The following is a 23,829-nucleotide window of genomic DNA, read 5'->3' on the forward strand; positions in this document are numbered from 1 at the left end:
AATCCCACCTATATCGAGTGAAAATGTACTCCTCAACTGTATTCCACTGCAGCATAGTCGTGCCTCCAGCCACACAATTATCCAAAGTCAGTTGCCACAGGCTCTGCATTATGATGCACTTCTGGTCTAATTTCTGTCACATTTTGGTCTATATTTGTAATTCAGCTGCCCCCACAGCCCTTTAAACTGCTGGAGTTGGAGTGTGGGACTCCACATCAGTCATGCCACCTTCAGTCTCTTCAGCCTCTCAACTGGTTCAATTAAATTGCATGCCAAATCAATTTTGCCAAATCAACCACTGTACACACAGTGGACAGAACATTACATTTTATCTGACAGTATCTGACAGGACAAATGAAGATGTCCAAATATCAATTTTAATGTTAATTTCAGGTAAATGATGAGGAAAGATGCGTGCACCATCAAACCGCACCGCAAATGTTGGATAAAGCAGAAAATGTGTTTAATGTTCTGATTATCCTTTGCAACAACATTTCGATCCAAAACATTCTACTTTTGCTATTTCTCATAATGGAAAGTGTATTATAGCCTCATGTCATTGCCAGCGCCCAATCAATCTCAATAACTTGTTTTATTCATGCACCTTATTTTTGTTGTCAGTGTTGACAGAATCACACACTGCAACCAGGGATTTACCACGATCACTCTGACACTGGAGTGAAAAATGATCAATTATAATGTGCCAACTTTCACTTCCCTCTCTCAGTCACGTATCACACTGGTGATAAATGGCTAGGTACTAATAAATAATCTCACATTCTGGGCGGTTTATGGAGAAGGACTGCCATTAATTAGAGTGACAGACAAGTGGAATATATTAAGAAGATGCATAATGAGATAAAGGTTCTGAGTATTGCTCTGCCCCTTTTCACCTATTTTCCTCATCTTCCTCCAATAATTGGAGGAATTCTCGAGGGGAACTTTTGAGAAAAGTTTCTTGTTAAAATGGTCTTTGCACATTTTAGGCATACAATGTCGATTTTAACACTTAGAGTTGAGCTGGCACCGGCAACACGTCATCGCAACAGAGTATAACAGCTACATTTTCAATATGATGATGCTAGCCATGGAAAAAATAACCACTGGATAACATGAAATTGCTTTGTCTGGTAGTTGCTAGTTTAGAGATCCACGTTAAATTAAACACACAAATTACAGTATGGGCATAACCATTTTGCCTGTCCTTTTAAATGAATCCATTCAAAGCAGCACAACTGTATGCCTATATGCTCCTTCACACACAACAGGTCATGTCAGTACTAGCAGTGCACACGGACACCCTCTGCTCAGTGATCTTGGTAAGCAAATTCTGATTTAGCTTGTTAATATCATGGTTACATTAAGCCAAACGGTCCATATTTTCATGGCGGTTAATAAAATACTTTACAAACTTGTCTTAATACCCAAATAACTAAGCGTTAGCCTTTGTAATTATCACTAGCCTACATATGGAGGACTAACCAACTAGTACTAGCCAATGTTAGCTAAGCCAGCATTAGCTTAAAAATGTAAGTTTAACATCAGTTACGAGCTAAAATGTTAGCTTAATGTTAGCTGAAAGCAAACAGGTACAGTGTTGCTGATAGACAGTACTGCTGGACAGTGCTATGCTCGCTTTCATTTTACGTGGTTGGTCAAAGAAAATGCTCTGCCATCTTTGCTGTAGTTGTAGACTGTAGACAGTTGTAGAAGTGTCTGTGTACATGTTTTTAAATGACATTAGTAATTTTCGGCCTATAAGTCAGTGGTGCTTGTTTGGTAACATTCTCATCAAGTATATATTTAAGAACTATATTGTTAGTTAACTTGGATATTTCATTTCATTTCATATTTCAACAACAAGAAAACTGGCTTAAGTTAGAAAAGGAGTAATTTTTTACAGAGGAAAAACTCAATTTCTGACAAAAATACATTTTATCCTGTCGCTGAGGTACTGTTAATACACTTAATACTTTGACTGCACTACCAAATTGCATTGTATGTCTGGTTAATTTTCAAGCTGTTGCAATGGTATTGTATGTGCTGTGATTATATTTTGTGATGCCTTTACTTAAACAAAAGTAACTGTTGCTTGTTTGGATTTCCCCTAATGGGACTGTACAGTTAATAAATCATTCTTACATTTTAAGTGTAACACATTTTTTTTGTATTGTTTTTTCTATTTGAATGTGTTACCCTGGGTAACCAGAAATAATAAAAAGAGGTGCCTGCCCACTGAAATTCAAGCTAGGCTTTACCGGTGACATTTCGACTCCTTGTTAATGTTTGCTGATGACAATGTTCCAACCATGGATGGAAAATTTTGTCTTTTTTTTTTATTGCATTAATTTTCTGTGGAGGCAACTGTCAAGAGATGATCCTGTTCCTTCTGGTTGAATTGTACAGTATGCTACCATTCACCCTCTGTATGGTCTATTATACCCCTCTAAGTAACTGTTAACTGAGAATGTATGTGTAGAAAACTTCTCTTACTTCATATTTAAAATGTGTGTGTGTGTGTGTGTGCTGTGGTGAGGTTGCTAGCCTTTTATTTGTTTATATTTGTATGTGTGAGTCAGACTATGGAAACTGTTTCATGCCAATGACAGCAGACAGTCTGAAAGTCTCCACCTATGGTGCATTGCTGAATCAAGCTGCGCGCAGTTAATGCATTGGTAGCCAAACTCTAAACAGATAAGTAACTGAAAATAAGTGCAAGTGAGTTGACTGTTTTTAGGAGACAGAAAACTGTCTTAAGTAAGCAACTTTAGCTAACAATATGGCCTTTGCTGATAAGAAGTACAAGTTGGATGCTATATAGTGCTGCTGCCCAGATAACCCATTCCCTCCTTTCTCCCTGCTTCTGCTCTGTGTTGTTGTTGGTCATCTGGAAGTCAGTTAAAGACAGTGATTTATGCCTGGGGCTTCATGCAGCATAGCCTCATTACACACAGCCATTTTGAGAATCAGCAGATAATTACAGTATACATCACAGACCTCGTGGGGCCCAGCAGATTCAGCCCATTCCAATGGCCTGTCATTTAGGCCATAGGGCCTCAGGAATAGAAATGTGGATTCTAACCTCATTTGGACTATAATACACTCTGAAATTTATAGGAATTCTGGTTGAAAATTCATTGTGGAATGTTGAATTGGCATTTTTTTAATTGCCCTACTGTGAATAGCCATTATAGTTAATGAATTTTTGCTAATGGTATATCTTTATTCAGTAAAGAGAGTACAGAATCAATCTCATTTGAGGGCAGTAAAATAAGCTTGATAAAAATGATGACTTAGTTGTTATATTATGTTTACCTTTCTCTGCACTGGAGTGAAACACATTGGGGTTTGTGAGCTCTATAAACTGATAAGTCTCCTTCCATAACTATTTGCATAAATGACGAATGAACCGAAGCTAAGCAAGCAACTCTAACAGCTTTTTTTTTCCCCCAATTTTCCATGAAGGGAACATTAACCCGTGCCCGAACTGAACTGAACCCTGAATATCTGGACCTTCGTCCACGAGCCGAGCTGAACCCTGAATACTGGACCCCTTGCACCCCTTTAGTGAGTACTGATGGTCCCATTTTTCACTAAATGATCACCATGGATTCACATAATACAAGTCATTACTTTAAATAACCTCAGCTTATGTTGTATGTCAGCATTCCAAGCAATGGCATGTTAAGCTCGGTTATGGCTTGTTAGATTCAGTGCCATTTTCTCATTCATGACTCCATCCGTGCTTAGGCATGCTCTCTGTGTGGCTACTCAAGCAGACTGCTTTCTTCATATTTTCTCCTTCTCTATACGATGTTTAAGTATTTTTTTTCCCTCTTAGTTACTATGACATTTTGTACTTACAACATCATTAAATTCAGTGCCTAATGCGATGCTAATATTCATGCCATTTTTACTTGAGTAATAAGTATTTGTCTCATTACCTCCATGCTTAGAAAACACAGCGCTTGATAGTCATCTGGGGGTTGGAGGTTTGCTTGTGTTGCTGTGCTTGCACACTGGTGAATGTTAATGATGTCAGTTTTTCTTACTCTCTGTTATCAACCACAGTATATCAACATGGGGAGCCTCACCGTATTCTGCCTCCATTGTAAACCGCAATGCCAAGTTTATTTATTTTTCCCCTTTGCTGTCTGTAAATTCCTTAGTCATCATGCGTTTTATACACAGTGGTGGTTAGAAATATCTATTGATCTATTCATAATCCATACAGTTATTAATTTGAATAGGTTTTGGTCCATAGAGCCTGTCTGTGTCAGCCATGTACGTATGTTTCCTCATTTTAAGTATATTTATTACAGCTGAGTGATTGTAGTATATACAACAAATATGGGTAAATATACTGAACCACCACTTAATTTTTAGCTTACAATGTAAATAATGTAAATACTTGTGTGTGTATGTGTGTGTGTGTGTGTGTGTGTGTGTGTGTGTGAGTGTGGAAACATAGCTTGCAAAGTATTGATTAGGGCATGCTATGTTGTACTTTGTGAGGGCTTTGTGGACTTGATATATTTGCATTTTTTATAAATACTAAATGAGAGACAACATTTTTATAACAATTTGTTTTGCAAATCATTATCAGTCTTATCTACTCTTATTAGCTGTACTCTCAGTTTTTCTTGCATTAAAAATTTATAGCCTGTTGTGCACCCTTGGGTCCAACCTCAGCAAATGGGGAAAGCTAACAAGGCAGAGGTGCATGAAGTAAACACAGGGACATGAAGTCCCTCTTACCCAAACTCCCCTGGGTTGGGATCAGATCCCCAGCTACAGCGCTGTGTTGTGCACTGATTTTACTTTCAAGTGGCGATAGTCAGCACAACAGCTAAACTATGAAACTATTTCCTGAGCATGACACTTGAATCCCAAGATCATTGTAAAAGTCATCGAGAGCTGTATTAAGTTGTTATCTTTGTGTCGTCTTCAGAGTGAGTGGAAGACACCAATGTGCATGTATTATGGGAATAGAAAGCTGTTCTTTCTGTGTATGTGCTGGGTAAGCAGCTTTCTTTTAAATTGAATGGCCTGCCATGTTTGAATCCTTCATCCCTTGTTTAATACATTTGAAAGCACAAGATGCCTTTTGACTTCTGCCTGCCCCTCCACACAATCTCACATACTCTCCTATGGGTTTAACAATGTCAAATTTACAACTTACAGTGTATTGGGCACACAGTGAGAGCAAGCATTGCACAATCATACCATAATGTTCCTCTGCCAGCCTGATCTACACTGGAGAGTAGAGAAACTGATGTGCTAAGAGTCTTGTTTTTTCCCTCCACCTCTTGCTCTTTCATTCTCTCTCGAGTTTATTCAATATGTCATAATGCTTATTAATGAGCTAAAGATGCTGTAGCTCAACATGTAAACACCTCAGATGGCGTCCCTTTGGATCTCTTTTAAAGTCCACAAAGTTGCTTGTAGACAGTGCTCCTGAATTTGTATGATTTCATCAAATGGAAACCCCACTGGTGATTTAAATAAACAGGAAAATAGCCCTTTGTTTAAAGTTTGATGAACGACTCTCATGAGTACCACGGCATCTTGTCACCTGTACAAATACATAATAGCAGCTTTTTTTCAGATCAGAATTCATGTTAAGTTCTGTTAACAAATTCTACTTTTGCTGTGAGACGGCTTTCTTTTATCAACCTGAAACATACTCCCCAAACGCAGAAATGGTTGAGGGATCTGTAATATGATATATGGGACAGTCTATGTTTTGTGTCTCCCTCAAGCTTCCAAAGTCAATATTTGGACTTTAGACTGATTTAATGAACAGAATTTCTCAGAGATCTCTCCCAAGCTGTATTCAATAGGAGATCTCTCTGGCTTCGTTAAAGCACTGTGCTGTTTGCTTATTGGGCCTCACCGGACTAAAGAAGCTCAAAGATAAACACACACGCACACACACACACACACACACACACACACACACACACACACACACACACACACACACACACACACACACACACACACACACACACAGAGAGATGCATACACACTCGCACACAATCACCACAAAGACGGCCCCTTTCTTCCAGCCCAGGAGGGACTGATGACTCTCATTATCGCCTCAAAGCAAGATGGCCACGGTGCCCCTACTCAGCAGCCCTATTAAGTTACCAGACAGCTTTATTGTATTGGTGTTCGATAATTTCCTTTCCTCTGTCATTCGGAGTGCATCAGGGAGTTGTTGCCTGGTGAGGGAGGGGCTGGGAGAATGGCCATAGCTAACATGAAAAGGTACAGCTGGCTGAAATGATCCTGTCCCATGGTTGGTGAATCTTTGGGCTGACTCTTGATTAGTCCTTGGCCACACACACACACACACACACACACACACACACACACACACACACACACACACACACACACACACACACACACACACACACACACACTTTCCAATCATTAATTGTTTAATCTTATGCAAAAGATCAAGTAGATAAGAATGGAGGCTTGAATTTGTCAACTGGTCACAAGGTACAACAAATTGCATCCTCCAGAGCAGTTGCTTTGCAGCTCGATAAATACATTGAGAAAGTGGAAAAGTTACCTTGTAGTCTGCGTATGTCACATTGATTTATTGGGAGTTTTTCAGTCTGTGGTCCCCAAACTCATAAAGATCGATATATTTACTGCCACGTGTATCTGTTACCATTGTCTGGAACACTGGAGTCTGCTAATCTATTTTTAAATACTGGCATGCAGGGAATCCAAAACAATCAAAGCTGTATGCCCACAAGAATTTTCTATCTGCCACTAAAATAAACTGTGATACATAACCTCTCTACTAATACCAAATAAAATTGTATTACAAGTTAGGAAGATATTCGCTCTAGCTTCAGCTCCCTCTATCCTGAGTAAAAAACAAAAAACAAAAAAAAAACGCAGATGTCATGAGTAACAAGTGAATGATGTTTGTCTTTTGCTTTCATGAGTGCGTGTTCTTTTCTAGTGAGGGATTCAGGTGAACACATTCTTGTTTTTTGACAAGTTGCTGTTTAATCAACCTTGTATTGTGCTTTAACTCGAAGCCAACTATCAAGGTTCGGACAATTTCAGGACTGCGTAGCAGGTGTGCGAGAAACATCTGAGTCAAGTTAATGTTAGGGAGTTAAGAGAGGTAGGAATACCATCTGAGCTCACAGTGGAGAGAAGGTAAACAACTTTCTGAGATGCACATTGTTCAGGGCGCTTGTGTGTTTAATCAACAGACCTTTTACTGTGATAGCAACTTCAACTGAATATTAGACAGTTTCCAAAGAGGAAAGGAAACATACCCACTGCTACAGACCTTCTGCACTGTTTAGAGGGAAAAAATGTTTATTATTCAGTCGGAGAAATAACTGCATGTATGAAATTTTACATGTTTTATCATTTGATTGGGTTTGGAAAATTGAGCACTCCGAAAGTGACACATCACCATTGACGTCCAGTGTTCATACAACACTGTAGTTTTGTGAGCTTCCACAGTTCCAAGGTGACATTAGGCGTGTTGTCAAAAGCAATCCTTGTAGGTGTCACTGTGGAGCCTGAAAATGAGCCAATGACGAATACACTTACAAGGTTTACACATAGGATAAATGTATTACACTCTGAAATGTACTTATTGACCAAGCTGGAAAATCACATTAGCAAAATGCTACAGACACTTGCAGCTATTAGTGTTGACAGTATTTGGACTTTTGAGAGAGGCTGTGATGGAGTGCTAAATCATATTTGGGTACAAGCTGAGATGAGAGAGGAGACTTTACAGGGGTTTGGAAATGCAATAACCAGTAACACTACAGTAATAACCACAATGCGCTGCCTAAGATGCAATGTGTTAAGTACACAGCAGTAAATGAGCTGCAGCTTTTAACTAAAATGTGACATCTCAGACATCGGTATGATGGTGCCAGTTTGAAACAAGAATGACGTGTGCATTAAGGAACTGCTTTCTAGTGCCTAATTAAAGTACTTAAAGGTTACATGTTACATGACTTGTTTAATTTTGGCACCAAATGTGCCATGGGGTACCTGCATTAGTCACAGAATTTGGTCAGACATATTTGGTGCTTTTGATATATTTGTTTGTTGGGCTCTGGATATCAATCACAAAGAGAAGTAGTTACAGCATTTTGTTTTTGTTATACTGCCTTTTCAGAGGTCACATTTTAATCAATATCATTTTTGAAAGACTATAATAAAGTATTTTCAAAATAAATTCAAGAAAACAGATTTGACCTGTTATTCCTCCATTTAGTACTGTGGATCTTTCATAAAATATTTCTTTTGAATTTCTTTACTAAACCCGGGAACTCTCCCTCAGCCCTTAGTCTGAATAGTGCCTTGCAGCCAAGTATGCACCAACCCTCTGTTAACAGTGTGCATAGCCTTCTGTGAATCAAGTAAAAGAAATCACCATTGTAGACCGTGGTAGCCTTTGAGCAGATATGTTATTTTCCACAACAATGCTTTTTTTTTTGTTCAGATTTAGAAACTGCTGCATGTTTTACAGTCTCTGTTGACAGGAGAACTTTAAGGTGAGATTCAACAGTGATCCTAAGAGAGGTGCAGTTGTCATTGTGAGGTTTTGCCTGAGACTATGTCTCAATCAGGTAGAGCAGAGAAATGCTCCATGGACTGCAGAGTGGTAAATGTGATAAAACCAGAGAGACGAGGAAAGGCCTGGGGCGATATTACTTTATATGAAACTTGCTCTGCTCTTTTCTGGAATTCCAAATGATATTGCCTCTATACATTACTATGCTGTAGTCAGTCTTCCTGCTACTTGAGAGCTGATGATTCATGATGAGAAACACCATAGTAATTTCATGTTATGGTAAGGCACAAGCTGGCTAAAAGAATTGAAATTATGCTAAATATGTTTGCCTTGGGAAAGCTTAATTTGTTTATATTTAGCAATTACGAAATAAAACAGTGTTTCAATGTCTCTAAAGTAGGTAGCATGTTTTCCAGCAACGTAAATCACACACACATAGGCACACACACACACTTTCCTTTTCATTGATTATAATCCTCCTGTTATCCTACTCTTTATCATCTACAATACGTCTCATATTACTAGGATGATCCCAGTTGTCCAACACATACTGAGCAATCAATGAAACCCACGAGGGTGTATTTATACACACTCATGCTTGTGACAGATTTATGTATTGTGGTGATTAGTAGAGACAGATGCACAGTGTTCAATCTATGAATGTTTGCTCTGTGCTCCTGTCATCCTCTGCATAAACTGGGAGAACATATGACAAGTTTTCACTACTTTTATACTTATGCTTCTACTGGTAGCACTTCATTGTAGAGCTGCTCCTGGGCTGTTTGGGGCTTTGTGTTTGGGCTTTTTAACCAAATATGTTTTCACTAGAAGCCATTTAGACAGCAGATTATGTGGTGGATAACTAACTAGTCGAAGCTTTACTATATTCAAATGGTATATTTTAAATGAATGGTAACAACTACAACAGTAAACATACTGATACTTACATTTTTTACCCAAAGTGGATACCGAGCTACCTGCCTAAAATCAGAAGGCAGCAATAAAGTCAGGAGAAAGTGCAACGACCTGGATTAAGCTGCAGTGGCTTTGTATGGCACACTACTTACTCTTCTTACTGTTCGACTTTCTCTGAAGGTCAGTTTGGCCATTAGCTAGATCAGCCTAACACTGCATGCCCCACCTCTCCACTCCAATTCTTCTCATCTCCCCTCTCCTCACTTCTCCTCCCCTCCCCATGGTCTGAAGAGAGATGTGATGGGGCTAAATTTATCTTCACAGAAACCAAAGCTAAGATGTTAAAAGAGAACTCCTGCCAGCTTGGTAACTGACTGCTGATCGCCATCAACTTCACCTTCGCGAGGCGTCTGTCAAACCCCCCCCACTCCCCAAAAACCCCAAAAAAACATCACCATTTTCTCCTCTACCCTTCTCTCCATCCTCCTTTCTTTTTATTCTCCTCTTCAACTCGATCCTCCCATCCCCTGTTTTATTAACAACGGAGCTGGTGGCTTGTGATAACTGGTCACTCCTCCAGGCGTTGAAAGGCAAGGACACTCTATTATCCTAGCTAGATGGATGGGTTGAAATATTGCCTGCAAGTGGTAGAGCCTGCCAAATCCTCCAGTCTTAAAACCCCTTTGTCTCTGACAAGGAGGAACATTAGTGAGAGGGCCAGGTTCTTGGATAGGAATCCGCTTCTCTGAATATAACATGGAAAGAGTAAGGCAGACACAGACGTGCATATATGTGGAAATTGCATAACATTAGCTTTATACTACATATAAGAAAAATGTATGAAAAACTTCTATTGTTGTGAATAGCTTTTGTATAACTCCCTCTGCCCTCTCTACTTTCCCTGTGTGTGTGTGTGTGTGTGTGTGTGTGTGTGCGTGTGTGTGCATGTGTGTGTGCATGTGCATGTGTGTGTGTGTGCATGTGTAGGACAAAGAGAAAGTGAGACAGAGAGAGTACTGTGTATACATTAGAATGATTAACATGTTGCAGGTAGACAGCCGGTCAGCCAGACAGCTGGGTCACATATTAATTAGTGTCCTAATTATCAGTGACCTTTACCTCACAACAGTTCCAGACTTGTTTTACCCTCTGTGTCTCTGCCAATTCATTTAGGAATATGTAGCCTGTTTGCAACTGGCAAGTGTCAGTAGTTCATGCATCTTAAAATAAGCTGTGAAAAACAGCTGTTGTGTTTTAGTATATCTGTGCTACTGCACATTTTAATTCCTATATTTAAACCACTATTTCCTGTATTTACACCATCAACACTTTATTATTAAAAATAGGATGTCATGTTTCTTGTTACTTGCATTTGCAAGCCCTTTGCCAGTAGGCTTTCCTCATTTTCTCTGTAGCGTGTACTCTCGCTTTAGGGCAGATAACAACTGGAGAATGGATTTTGTTTACAAATCAAGTGATTTCTAAAAGGGAAAAAACACATATCATGTGATGTTTGGGGTTAGTGGGCTCTATTTCAACAGTCCAAAGTGCATGGTATGAAGGACAAGGAGGAAGTGCATTAGGGGCGTGTTCAAATCACTTTTGCTATTTACTGTATAATGGTGGTAAAAACAGTTGATGCACATGGTTCAAGAGGGTTGTACTTAATCTCATAATTATTCATGGGTGTGTTTTGGACAAAACATGCAATAAACCAATCGGTGTGCCATCTCCCATTCCCTTTAAAAGCCAGGCGCACTCGCACCTAGTGGATTGCTATTATAATGGCGCAGTGTTTGACACAGAATTAGATCCAATTTGTGGTGAGTTGATTGCATATTGTGACTGACCAGTGAGCCCAGACCTGACACACACACACACAGCAGCTCTTTGCACTCCAAAGGGCAAGGAAGGGCAGAGCGAATCAATGAGCTGCGCACAGCTCTACAAAGAAGTAATGGCATAAATCACAACGTTAGACATCTTCTATGTTATATGTGTGAATAAGTGTAAAGTGTAAATACATTTTCTGTTCATTATGAGACTGTGGTGGACAAATCTAGTCTGGGTGATGAATGGGAAACACTGTTGTATGCACGTTGTGCACCTGTCCATCTAGGTGCACAATACTCTCTTGATAATGTGACTTTAAAATAACAGTGAATACTGCGGCACTGACTTCAGACAAGGTTTCTGTCGTCAATCATGCAATTGCTTTCCATTGCCTCAAGATAGCAATGCGCCAACATTGTGTCTGACCATACACACAAGACATTTGCGTTGCACTTTGCACCGCCTTGTGCCAGGTAAGATAGGGCCCATTATTTCCAAATGTGTCTCTGTGGGCAGTTATAATAAAGATTAGACTGTTTTACTTGGAAAACAGCATTGTTGTTCAGTTGTTGAAACAGCTTTAAATACTTCCCGAAACCGCGATGAAAATGTCAGCGAAAATGAAAATGTGATCCCGCCCCCACTGCCACTGCTACAGGTGCAACCTGTTGAGATCCACTGTGTTACTAATGTAACAAAACTCATTTTACATTTCACAATTATTGATTTAACACATGTAAATCACACAAGTGTTATCATATTTAAAGTTAAGGCAAGCTGTATATTCTGTAAATATTACACATTGCGCCTGTTGTATTGTTTTCCAACTGCATGTGTCACGTGACTATTTTGGTCCAATCATGACGAAGTAAGGCCAGTTTAATTAACTCAAGATAAACAATAAGCCTGAGTTTGCAGACATTCAAGTTGGCAGTGTGGGAACACTTTGGTCATCATGACCAACGACTTTGGAGAATCGTTAAACCGTTTTTGTTTACGTTTGGTAACAAAGTGAAGTAAGTAGTAAGAACCCTGTAAGCAGGGAGTAGGTCAGGGAGGGATGGATGCACATACAAAGCATCTGACAGGGGTTTGTATTCTGTCTCCCACCAGCAGTCACCATTTTCATTTAAGGATGGCACATGACAAAATCGTCAATAGAGTTGTTATTGGATCCTTCCATTGCCCTCTTTCTTTGTATGATACTAGTAAATCCAGGGGATTGGATGAACTTGTAGGCTTTCAAGTTTACATCATGTAGTTCATTTTTGAATAGAAACAGCTTAAATATGGATTTATCAGTTCATGTAAATACAGTGCAATTCACAGTTTTGAAGATGTTTGAGTTTCTGAGGACTCTTGAATCATGTCCAAGGACATACAGTATTACTTTGTCCATGACTGATGGCATTATGCTTAAAAATGCCCTAAGAATAAAGCTTTTAAAGCATTGATTTTGAAATATAATAAAGCTTTTGAATCGGTCAAAATAAATAATCCTTTTGCAGCAAAGAAACTTGTTAAACTAAACTCTATGAGTAATTATAACTCCCTTGTTAGGAAGGCATTCAGCTATGTACCAAGGGGAGAGTAGAACTATCCACTAAAGGCTCATAGCTACACATTCTGTTACACATTTTGTACCAGAATATTTATACACTAGTACAAAGTGTGTACTAATGCATTATTCACCATAGTACTGTGGAAGAAAAATAAGAATTTTCATTGAAAAGTGACTTTACTGGTCCAGAATCAGCCTCTCCTTTTAAGCAAAAGTTTCACATAAAATGTCCATCTGGCATCTCTCACAGAAATGTTCAGCTATGAAGTTTATCACTGCCTCAAGGACTTCTTTTTACACAGCGCGCTCATTGTGCATGCTTTTTTAATTGAATTAAGGAGCACTCAGTGTGGCATCTCTGTTATTGTTATCTTGTAGGTGTACAGGGTTATTAAAGAGGGAAGCATGTTAAGTCATTTGTTATCCCTGGCATTCTAATAAACATGTTGGCTTTGGGCAAGGCCTGCAGGTTGTCTGTGCAGTTCAGATTGATACTCCTGCCATATCTAGAGCTATACACCTCATTATCCTAACAGGATGCTTAAGAGGAAAAAAGACAGTGCGAGCGAGGGAAACCGCTGCACATTTTGTTTTTTTTGTTTTTTTCTTTCAGAGGAAAGAGTCAAGAATGCATTTCAAACCATGTATGCGCATTAGGAGATCTGGTGTAAAAATGTCAAGAAAGCATTGACTGACATGTATGTGGAAATTATTCAGGTTTGCCAGTTTTGGTTAATAGAACTGGATGAGTAGAATAACTGACAAAAGGGAATAAAAACACAGAACAAAGACATTTAACCTCATTGCCCCAATTATTCCCGACTGAGATCCACGCTTATTTTGCTAACTTTTTTTCTCTTTCAGCTCAAGCACTGGTTCTTGACACATATAACCCCATGGGTTTTCTGTCAGGGAAGGCTTGATTTTACTAATTGGTACCAAAGCTGTTAATTGGAGCTGTGGAAACAAGAAATGGAGAATCAGAGGGCACTCTCTCGGGAAATATGTGTGTTCAACCTTATTTTCCACCTTTGCTCATTGTGTTTTTTTTTTTAGCTTTCTAACTGCAGAGAGAACATCATTTTGTTGTCACAACAAAGTGCCCGGTAGAGAAATATAATATGAAAAAATGTCACATTACATGCAGCACTGCATATATTTATAGTAAGTTATACAAGCCTTAGTGGCATATTCTCATAACTGTAAAACAAGGATTATCATGAAGGTGCACAATGTAATAAAGCAATGTTTTTTAGACAGGAGGGTTGCACTTATTCCACTTCTTGTCCCTCGATACCAAGCCTGAGTTTGGGCATCGGCTGATAGTGAGTATTGATTCAGTAACAAAAAAGTAAGACACACATGGGGCACCACAAAGATCTAATGTGTTTATAAAATAGAAAACACAATCTCTTCTAGTGAATGTTTTCTCCAACTGTGATCAGTTAATCTCTTCCAGCCACCTTACCTCTTCTTAGGGGCCAAACATTCATCCCTTCAAATGTGTAGAAAAATGATTTTCCATTGTCAGCAACATTAGCAGCTTTAAACTCACTGTCACTCTGCAACAGCCACATGCTGTGCACCTTGGGAAATACAGTACGTACAATTTATCATGGGAAATCATCATCAAAAACAAACAGAGTAAGCATAAAAAAGCATCAACTGTGAAATAACAGAATTGGAGGAACATCCCCTTTCTCACTGTTGCAGCAGTTCTTGTTATTCTTTGGTGTCTGAGTTGCTCACTCTAACTTGCTCGAATATGTTGTGACACTGACAACCAGACAACATTTTTATTTATCTATTTATTTTGTGACATGAATTGGTTCAGAGAGATGCAACGTCAACTTGCACTGCTTGGTGAAAAACATGCATTTCCAAAATGTCAACTTTTCAGGAACCAAGAAAAAACAACTTATTTTTATCTTGGTCACATTTCATTTTTGAAATGTTCCACTTGATTTTGAAAGAGCCTTGTGAGCCTAAGAGGTTGAAGACTTTTGTAAACCTTTAAAGAAGCACGTCAACCCACAACCTCTGAAAGAAGACTCATTTTATCATTTATTAAAAGGTCATAGCCATGCGAAAGAGTTGTTCTTGTTGATTTACTACGCTCAGTGTATAAACAAAGTTACAACAAAGATCATCTATAAATGAATGTACTACTTCTACTACTACTACTACTGATACTATTTCTACGACTACTAATAACAATAATAATAATTGAGAGTGATAAGCATATTTAGGAATGAAACCGACCACAAACATTTAACTATATAATCTGTCTGTGGTTCAGCTTTTCCCTCAAAACTGACTCTGTATTGTGAGCCATTTTATTTTTGGCACTAGTAAGTCATCTTATCTTTATTAATGGGGCCATGTGACCAAGTGTCATCATCAAAAACTTTCCAGCGACAAAATTCAGCCTCGTGGGCAGCAGATGCTGCAGCGGCTTTTGATGTGTTGCCCAGTACTGAGAACCCATGCAGTTTGAGTCTGGGTACTAACAAAATTTCTTGATATGTACAACATATCCACACGAAGCCAGCAGTGCAGTCGACATGTTGGAATTTGTCCAGCGTGCGTTGGAGGATTTTCAGAGGTCTGACCTATAAAAATGGACGAGGACCAGATATCAAAAACCTTCGTCTGACACTGGAACATCAATTGTTGCACTTTTGAAATCAATCGGAAAACATTTATGATATTGTTTAAGCGTGGGTTGAAGCAGCTTTTCTGCTGACTTCACAATTCAACCGCAGCAGCATAAAGATCCCTTTACTCATCTGCATAGATTTCCTTGTGGTCATCGAACAGTTACGAGCAGTCAATTGCAATCAGCAAAAGTAGACTTGACTCTCATGTAGGCAAACAAATATTATGTGGTGGATTGTGACTAAAGACCCGAACCTTATATCCCATAACTATGGAATAGTTTCATGCACATGTATAAGAGAGGATAAGAGTTGAAAGAGAATGTTTTAGATAGTTTCTTAGTGTTGCAACGAGTTGATAAAGTATTGCATGCTGACACATTAGCTTAGTACAGCACTTTATGGTAAACTCATCTGTGAGTTATAAACCCCTAACTTCAAGAGGTGTACAAGTTGATGCTAAGCCCTGTTATTCTGGTGCATTCCTCAGCTTGAGATAAAAACATTTTAAGCTGAGAAAGGCATCCGATGAGCAAAATAATGGGTAATGAAATCCAGCCTTGTATTGTAGCTTTCAGCTACTAAGCAGCACAATCGGGCTGAAATATGAGACTTGTGCTTGACCGCATACTGTATATACGCTAATTTGCTGAGTATTATGTTTTATTCATTTGAATAGTGGACCACAGGAATGATGGGTCATTATTAGTGAACCACAAAATTGCAATCTTCTCTTGTTGCCTGTTGGGATAAAGGGGGAAGCGGTGGTTATTATGAGCCTATAGCTATAGCATTAAGTTCACCAATTTCACATAAGGCCCTGGTATAGTTGCACTAACTCTTTGTTAATGCATCCTTGAGCTAATATCACCCGTTCACCTCTCTGAAACACAGAAATGCAGATGTTTATCTGTTTTGTTCATGAGTCTGTGCAAGGAAATTGATAAACGTAAGATGAGCAAGAACAATAGTATAACACCAATAAGGTCCTTCGGAGTCTACTCTAAATATACAGCTTCCAAATGTATTTGAATGTGTAAATTAACTTTGTAGATGGTTTGGTAAGATTTCACACCATTTACTATGAAATGCAAACCTCTTTGTTTCTCACTGAAAGTTGAAATAATCTCATCAGTATCTTTGCATACACTGTAGCATGTGGACTTGTTACAGAATTATGGCAAACCGCAGTCTTGTGTGATAATGACATGCAACCAAAGGGTTTTAAGGGCTTTTTCATCTTAATAAATCCACTTTCTATTGTAAATATCAATGCATTGCTGGTTTAGTGTTTTTTTCTTTCAAGCTATAGCTCATATTTCCTTTCCCCAATAGTCACTAGAAATTAGTTTGTGGAGGTAGTTATTTTAAATTCCCAAATATGCTCCCGAACAACATCTGAGGAAGGATTTGATTATTTGCCCCTGCACTGCAGAGGTATGCACTGATAGAAACTGTCAGGAATTCCCTGGACCTGCTTGTGTTATTGTTAGTTTGTAGCACAGCAATTGTTAGAGTAGACAGCGTGTTTAACATAGGCAGCTCTTAACAAATGGAGTCGCAGAGCAGTGGTGATTTTGATCAGTGGTGTACCTGAGGGGCAGGAATATATTTGAGGATATAAAAAGGAATTAGATTAATCTTATGTTTTCATGTTTTTTTTTTCTTTTTTTTTTTCTTTGTGCAAAATGCTATTTCAACACCTAATCACATCTATTTATTCATGGGGTCATTTCTCATATACACATTCACATTAATACATGCACAAGCAAGTTCACAACTCAGTAATCCTTAACTGATCACAGGCTCCTGAGACCTGCCAAACAAAATCAGCTCACAATCTGTACAGAGTTCACTGATGAATATTAAATGAAAAGGGTAAAGAATTAAGCTAAGGTGCGGGGGTTAAATTAATAAATAAATGGGCTCATATATATAAATAAATATATATATATATAATATAAAATATAGAAATAAAAAGTTGAATCTCCTGTGGTCAGCCTCCATAGACCTAGTGGTCTTTGAAGGCATCATTAGCTGGTTTTATCAGCACATTGACCCTAAAACTAGTACCTGAGGGGCCTGACTGTAGTGGTGCAGACATGAGCATATGAATCTTGGATGGATGAAATAAGACTTTGAAGTGGATTTTCTATTTGAAGGATTATACATCAGGGATTTTGATTCATGCCCATTTTTTGTCCTTGAGGCTATGTGCTTGTGTGGGTGGAAAGAGTTATCGTTCACAAAATTATTAACCTATCTATTTCTTTTTCAACATAAACAATATTTAGTTAATGAGAGAACTACTTGGTGGTTAAGTGCATTTGAATTGGTTCCTCTTTTTTTTTTTTCTTTTAATGACAACTGTTTCTAGGAGTGAAACAAAAACCACAATGTAACTGTAACTGTACTGTTCTGAGGGAATTTCTAGGATTGAATCCTCACAGGACGCATTCTCATACTACTGACGATCTTTTACACAAATAAAGCAAAGATTTTCAGGTAACAAGATAACAAGGATGCCTGAAGCGCTGAGAAATATAGATTGTTTTATTACGGTCTCCAAAGCCTGTAAACCAAACCAATTGTCTTTTACTTCCATTTTTTTTTCTTTTTCTGATCGTACAGTAAATTGGAAATATAAATACCTTACAATAAAGATGATTATTTCAATACAGATGAAAATGTCATAGCATAATCATTTGTATTTCATATGGATTTTCCTAATCCCAGTGTATGTTGTCATGACCTAGTTTAGTATTGAAATTTAGTGAATACCCTCTACTTGGTAATCCTTGAATGTAATATAGGCACCCTTTCAGCTTGAATGACCTATTTCAAGAAAACAATGTTTTGTTTTGAAACAGTCCTCTAAGCCATACCAAAGGGACTATGGAGAATGTGAAAGAGAATCCACTCCAATTTGAAAGTTTCTGGAGTTAGACTCTCTCACAGTAGCCCGCTCTAACGGCAACACCTTAATTTCCTTGAATAATTTCCATGACAATGGGGTCTTTGTATGGTTGCACATTGTTTTGGTTTACTCATATAGTTGAAGGGTTATTGTTTCCAATATGTTAATGCTGTTTTTTCCTGCAGGAATACTGTCTTTGAAGTAATCTCTTTGAGTGTGTTTGGTTCAAGTACCATTCTCAGGGGAAGGGGTTGAACTTTTAAAATGTAATTTTCCTCTTACCACCATTGAATAGTCTTACTGTGGCAGTTCTAACCTTGAGCCGTCAAAACAGATAAATCCTCGCAGATTGTATTCTGATTAGATTATCCGCTTAATCTGCAACACATGCATGGAACTGCAAGCAGTAGGAAAGCCACTTGCAAGGCAGAGTAAATGCAATAATAGCTAGATGCTAATACTTGCTGGCAGATTGCGATGATACCAGGGGCAAACAATATTAATGGAGCACTGATCCAACAGCTAACAATAACCCAATTTATTACACAAAAAGCTGACCTCCCCACACGAGTTGTCTAATGGCCCTTTTCACTGCAGCAAACTTTCCAGGAACTCAGGGACTGTTGTACTTGGAATTTGCAGTACATAACATCCCTCACATGTACAGCTTTTATTAGACTGTGGGCCACACTGGTAATTATCACCTTTAGGGCTATAGGATAGGAATAACATTTTATGTCAATTATGTTTAAATGACAGTTATAACACTCAAACGAAAATTAAACTTAACTACTTTCTTGTATTTTTCTTTGCTTAAATTGTTTCATTGTGTTGATATTTTAGAGCAGAAAAATAAACATTCAACTATTAACATTTTATTGCTACATTGGAAACCTCTATCTTGTCTTTCTGCTGTTTTCAATCCTTTTCAGAAATCTGCACATCTCCTTTTCAACATGAATTTAAGCATCACAGTCGTGCAGTAATTAATTACAAAAAACAACGGGATCTCACCGTGTCTCATCGTGTGCAAAATTCTTACCTCAAGTAAAGCCACTGATTTCTCAACAGTTAAAATACAGAAAACTAATAAAACAGACTTGTAGGCTCTGAGCACCCTTCCTGAGGTTCTTCAGTTTCTGTTTTGTTGAAAAGGCAGATGAAAATACTTTATACCAAGATCCAAGTGAAATGTTTGAATGATAGTTAGACAGCTTGGGCTATAGTACAAGCATTTACTAGAAGTATTAACAGTATACTAACACTTGGATCTCATGGAGACACGGACTTATTAGGACTCCCTGTTGTAAAATTAATGCTCAGATGAGTTTGAATGTCAGCAAAGTGTGTGTGTGTGTGTGTGCGTGTGTGTATATGTGTGCACGCACATACATACGTATGTGTGCCAGTGTGCCTTTACCTTTGCATCTTGGCAGACATTTGTAAGTTTGAGTGTGTGTTGTCGATGATTGATAGATGTGATTCTGTTGGCGTTCTGCAGGCTCCAGCAGACAATCTCTGCTTTTCACCTTTGATTAAGGTTCTCTGCAGTATAATTTTGACACCTGCCGCTGTTCTGCACCACTCAACTCTGAAAAGTTCACTAAAATAAGTGTTTTGATCCCAGATATGGCAGCTATTAGGGCTTGAAATCCTTGTCTCTGGCAGTAATTCATAGCTTTGCTTTTGATGGATTTGAAAAAAAGTATAATGAAGAGGGTTTGATTTGTTATTTTTAGATCTTTCCAAACTGTCTTTTTGAATGCAACAGGATATATCCTATGATTCCCTCTCATTACTTCAGTGCAAAATAACAGTTGTTTAAAACAAACACATATTTTGGAAGTAGAATGAATTCAGTATAGCCACAAATTCAGATGGGGTCTGATACATATGCTTGATGAATTGATGGGGTAGAGTTTAAAGCTAGCAACCCAACTATAATCTGGTTTGAGTGGATTTAGCAACAACCAATTCTAAGACCAACTTAACTTCAAAATCTTGTAAAGACTGTCCAGTCAATGTTATTCAAAACACTGAAATGCAATTACAATGCCATTTCATTTTATCATCTAGTCTTGGCAGCCAGAGAGGGGGAAAAAAAGGCAACCCAGACCAAACGCTTCATATTCACTGCAGTGGTGGAATCGCTTGAGAGCAGAATTGAGTGCAAATTGTTTTGTTGTCCTTTCTAACTTCAGTGGTAGAAAGTGGAACATCTAAGTCCACGTAAAGTTTAAGAATTCCAATTTTCACAGTTTGGTCAAAGCCCTAGAACCCACATTTGTACGGACAAATATTGGGATGATAACAGTTTCCCGCAGGGTTGCTTCATGTCGTAAAGTGTCCAACTGTAGCTCGTTCAGACTTTCATTCAAGCCAAGGTTGAAGAGTACAATTTCACTATTATTTTCCTCTGTTGATTTGATGAGGGCTGTTGTGTTGAATACAGTTTGTGACAAAATGCATTCACAACATACCAGCTGTTTGTCTGACTGAAGTCAATCCACCTTCTAAGAGAGAAGGTCCATTCTTCAAAACACTCTATACCATGAAAAAAAAAAGCTCCACCACTTTGCTCATAATGCTTCTTACGTTAAGGTAGGCAAGCCATTTAATAGCTCAGGTAGTATCTATTGCACTGTGATAAGTGGCTGTAAGTGACTGTATGAGCCTTCTCTATTGAAAGTAAGTGGCTCAATATACATTGATATTTGTATTAAACTATGCAATACAGCCCCTTTATAACAGTATAGACTATTACAGTACCATTACAGTACATTTATTCATATATCTTTCACAGATTTTCCATCATTATTATGGGGTGTTCAGTGGAGAGACCCAAGAGACAGTTCCCAACATTTTGTCTTTCTCTATTTTGTTGTACAATTTTGGAAGGTAGTAGCACAGTCAGTCTTTCATGTTTTTTGAGTCAGAGTAAAAGCAAGGCATGGTTTAATAGACTATGTGCTTCTGAATATTGAATAGTTTCACTTAGCTTTTGTGTAGGACTGACACTGGTTTGAAAACAAGATGTCTGGACCAGTTCGTAATCATTTAACAGACTGTGTGGAGCTGAAATTGACTTTGATTGATTGATTGATTGATTTTTTGCATGTCATCCATCTCTGTATGTTACAAGATTAAAGGATTTACCAGTGAGCTGTGGTGGTGCAACCAAACTCAAAAAGACAAACAAAAAAAAAAACATAAAATGAATGAAATTACTATATTAAATGAATCCATTGTCACAAACAGGATGATGCAAACCTTACAGCGTTGAAGTAATTTTAAGAGAAATATTTTTTTCTTTCATTCAGTGACAGCATTATTACCCTTAATGTAGTCACTACAGACCTTAGCACAGCAAAACTCCTCGATGTTGAATAATGCGTCCAAATGAAACGTCTCATTCTGGAACAGAATACTGAATTGTACAGTGTCAAGTTGTTACTAATACTGCATGCCATATTAAAAAAAGAAGTCATCATCAGAGATGTAAAGTATCATGGACAATTGTGACTGCGACTGGAATGAGTTCTGATGCCTAATAGCTTTGAGATGAGAGAACACAATCACCAGAATTACCTAGAATATATTCAGTTGGTAGCGCCTTGAACTTCTTCTGTGCACCGTGGCTTGACCTGTGCTTTAGGATTTAAATTTTGTGAAGGAAGGGAAACCTGAGTACAGAAAAATTCTCAGTATGTATTTGACTGCTTGAATATTGGTGGCTGACAAATATGCTGCTCGCCTCTGTTTAGCAACTTCCTTTCATTTTCACAGTGACATTTTGTGGCAGGAGGGAGGTAATCTTGTTATGGACTGAACATGATGAAACTAACGTTGATCAACTGCACCTTGTTTGGTTTACAAAGGTTTAATGAACCGATCCTGACAAGTGCACTATGTGCTCTTCCACAAACACACATCTTTATTCTCCCTACTGACAGAAGAATTCCTTTGTGCATAATGAGGAATGTAAACACTAAGGACATATTGTATTCATGACATTTTGAATGTCTAGAACATATGAAGTGTTGTTATTTTATCTACGGGCTGTCGTGCACATACATTCTGAGCACCAGTCAGTGAACCCAGAGTTTTGCTATTCTAACTTTTTTTTCCCCAAAATTTATGTCCAGAATATATTATCAATTTTTTATTTATTTTTATTTTTATTTTTTATGAAAGTCCAGAGTACAGTCTAGAGCTATTTTATCTGATGCAGACTGAGCTTTCAGCATCTGGCTGGAGTTGCTACTTGTCCAATCATGCACACGTACACACATGAGGAATCGCAACACAGCCAAGTGATAATGAGCCAAACGTGTCCTGAAATACACTGATAGCTCAGTGTTAGTAAACAAAGTTTTGAGTTTTTATAGTAGCTAAAATGACAATGCCTAGTTACTTGGAAGTTTCAGGGACTCTGTGTTCAACATTTTATCATTGAATCCAACAGCATCAGATGTTTTAGTATCAACTTTTTATCCTTTGGGTTCAGGGGTGAACTGAAACAACAATTCAGGCTGGGAATTTGACTCCATCCAAGGCCACCCTGTTCACACAAACCACCAGACTGCCAGCATTTTGTAGGCTAACCCTATTCGTTGATGTAACTGGCACCCAGACTACTTATAAATTTGGCCACTATGTTCATCTGGGAGAAAAGTTATCAAGATTACAAAATACTAAAATTTGGCACTGACCAAAAAATATGAAAAAAAAATATAATTTTATATAAATATATAATTTTTTTAAAACCATTTTAGCAGTTACATGTTATTGAAGGGGAATGTGGAGGCTACATGTGAGGCTAGTCATAGCAGAAACAGCATGCACAGGCCCTTAAGTGTAATCAGGTATGACAATTGAATGACTTATATCCATGACAATACAATTTATATGTATTTACATATAAATATGTTAATAATAACGTATAAATAGGTGTTGAAAACACATTTCAGCTTGTCCCACCCTCACTGCTATTGTGAAAATGGTGGAGTCAAAAACACCTGGCCAGGGAGATGTATCTCTCTTTCTCTCTCTCTCTCTGTCTCTCTCTCTCTCTCTCGGTCACACACAAACACATTGACATCAGATCGTCTGTGAACAGCCCTCCCATCCGTGCACCCTCTGAATCAAAACTTGATCATGCGAGAGGAACGACTGTTGGCTTTTCCCCGCAGAGAACACGGCTAGCGTAGCTGCTAATCAATATGGACCGTTAGTGCAAGTGGATAAAGATAATGTAAATTCTTTAACTCTGACGCTGAATGTTTGCTCCCTTAATCCAGTTGAATATTGAAAAATATCTTAAGACTCAAAAGAGCTCGTCCTGTGGAGGCGCAAAGACAGCCTGGAC

At 38.2% G+C, this 23,829-nt stretch overlaps 1 protein-coding gene across 3 annotated transcripts in view; it reads left to right on the plus strand.

Annotated features, from left to right (window-relative positions):
• LOC111238634 (protocadherin-9) overlaps nt 1-23,829 on the plus strand; it is a 190,506-nt gene that overhangs the window by 47,830 nt on the left and 118,847 nt on the right. For 2 of the 3 annotated variants that reach the window (XM_022768235.1, XM_022768237.1), the window contains exon 3: nt 3,466-3,567. The exons of the other annotated variant lie outside the window; for it this stretch is intronic. In XM_022768235.1, coding sequence (XP_022623956.1) covers nt 3,466-3,567 — 102 coding nt within the window. The remainder of the gene's footprint in view (nt 1-3,465; nt 3,568-23,829) is intronic. 3 annotated transcript variants of the gene reach the window in all.

This window comes from Seriola dumerili, unplaced genomic scaffold (assembly GCF_002260705.1).
Source record: "Seriola dumerili isolate Sdu_G_001 unplaced genomic scaffold, Sdu_1.0 BDQW01001449.1, whole genome shotgun sequence".
Lineage (NCBI taxonomy): Eukaryota > Metazoa > Chordata > Actinopteri > Carangiformes > Carangidae > Seriola > Seriola dumerili.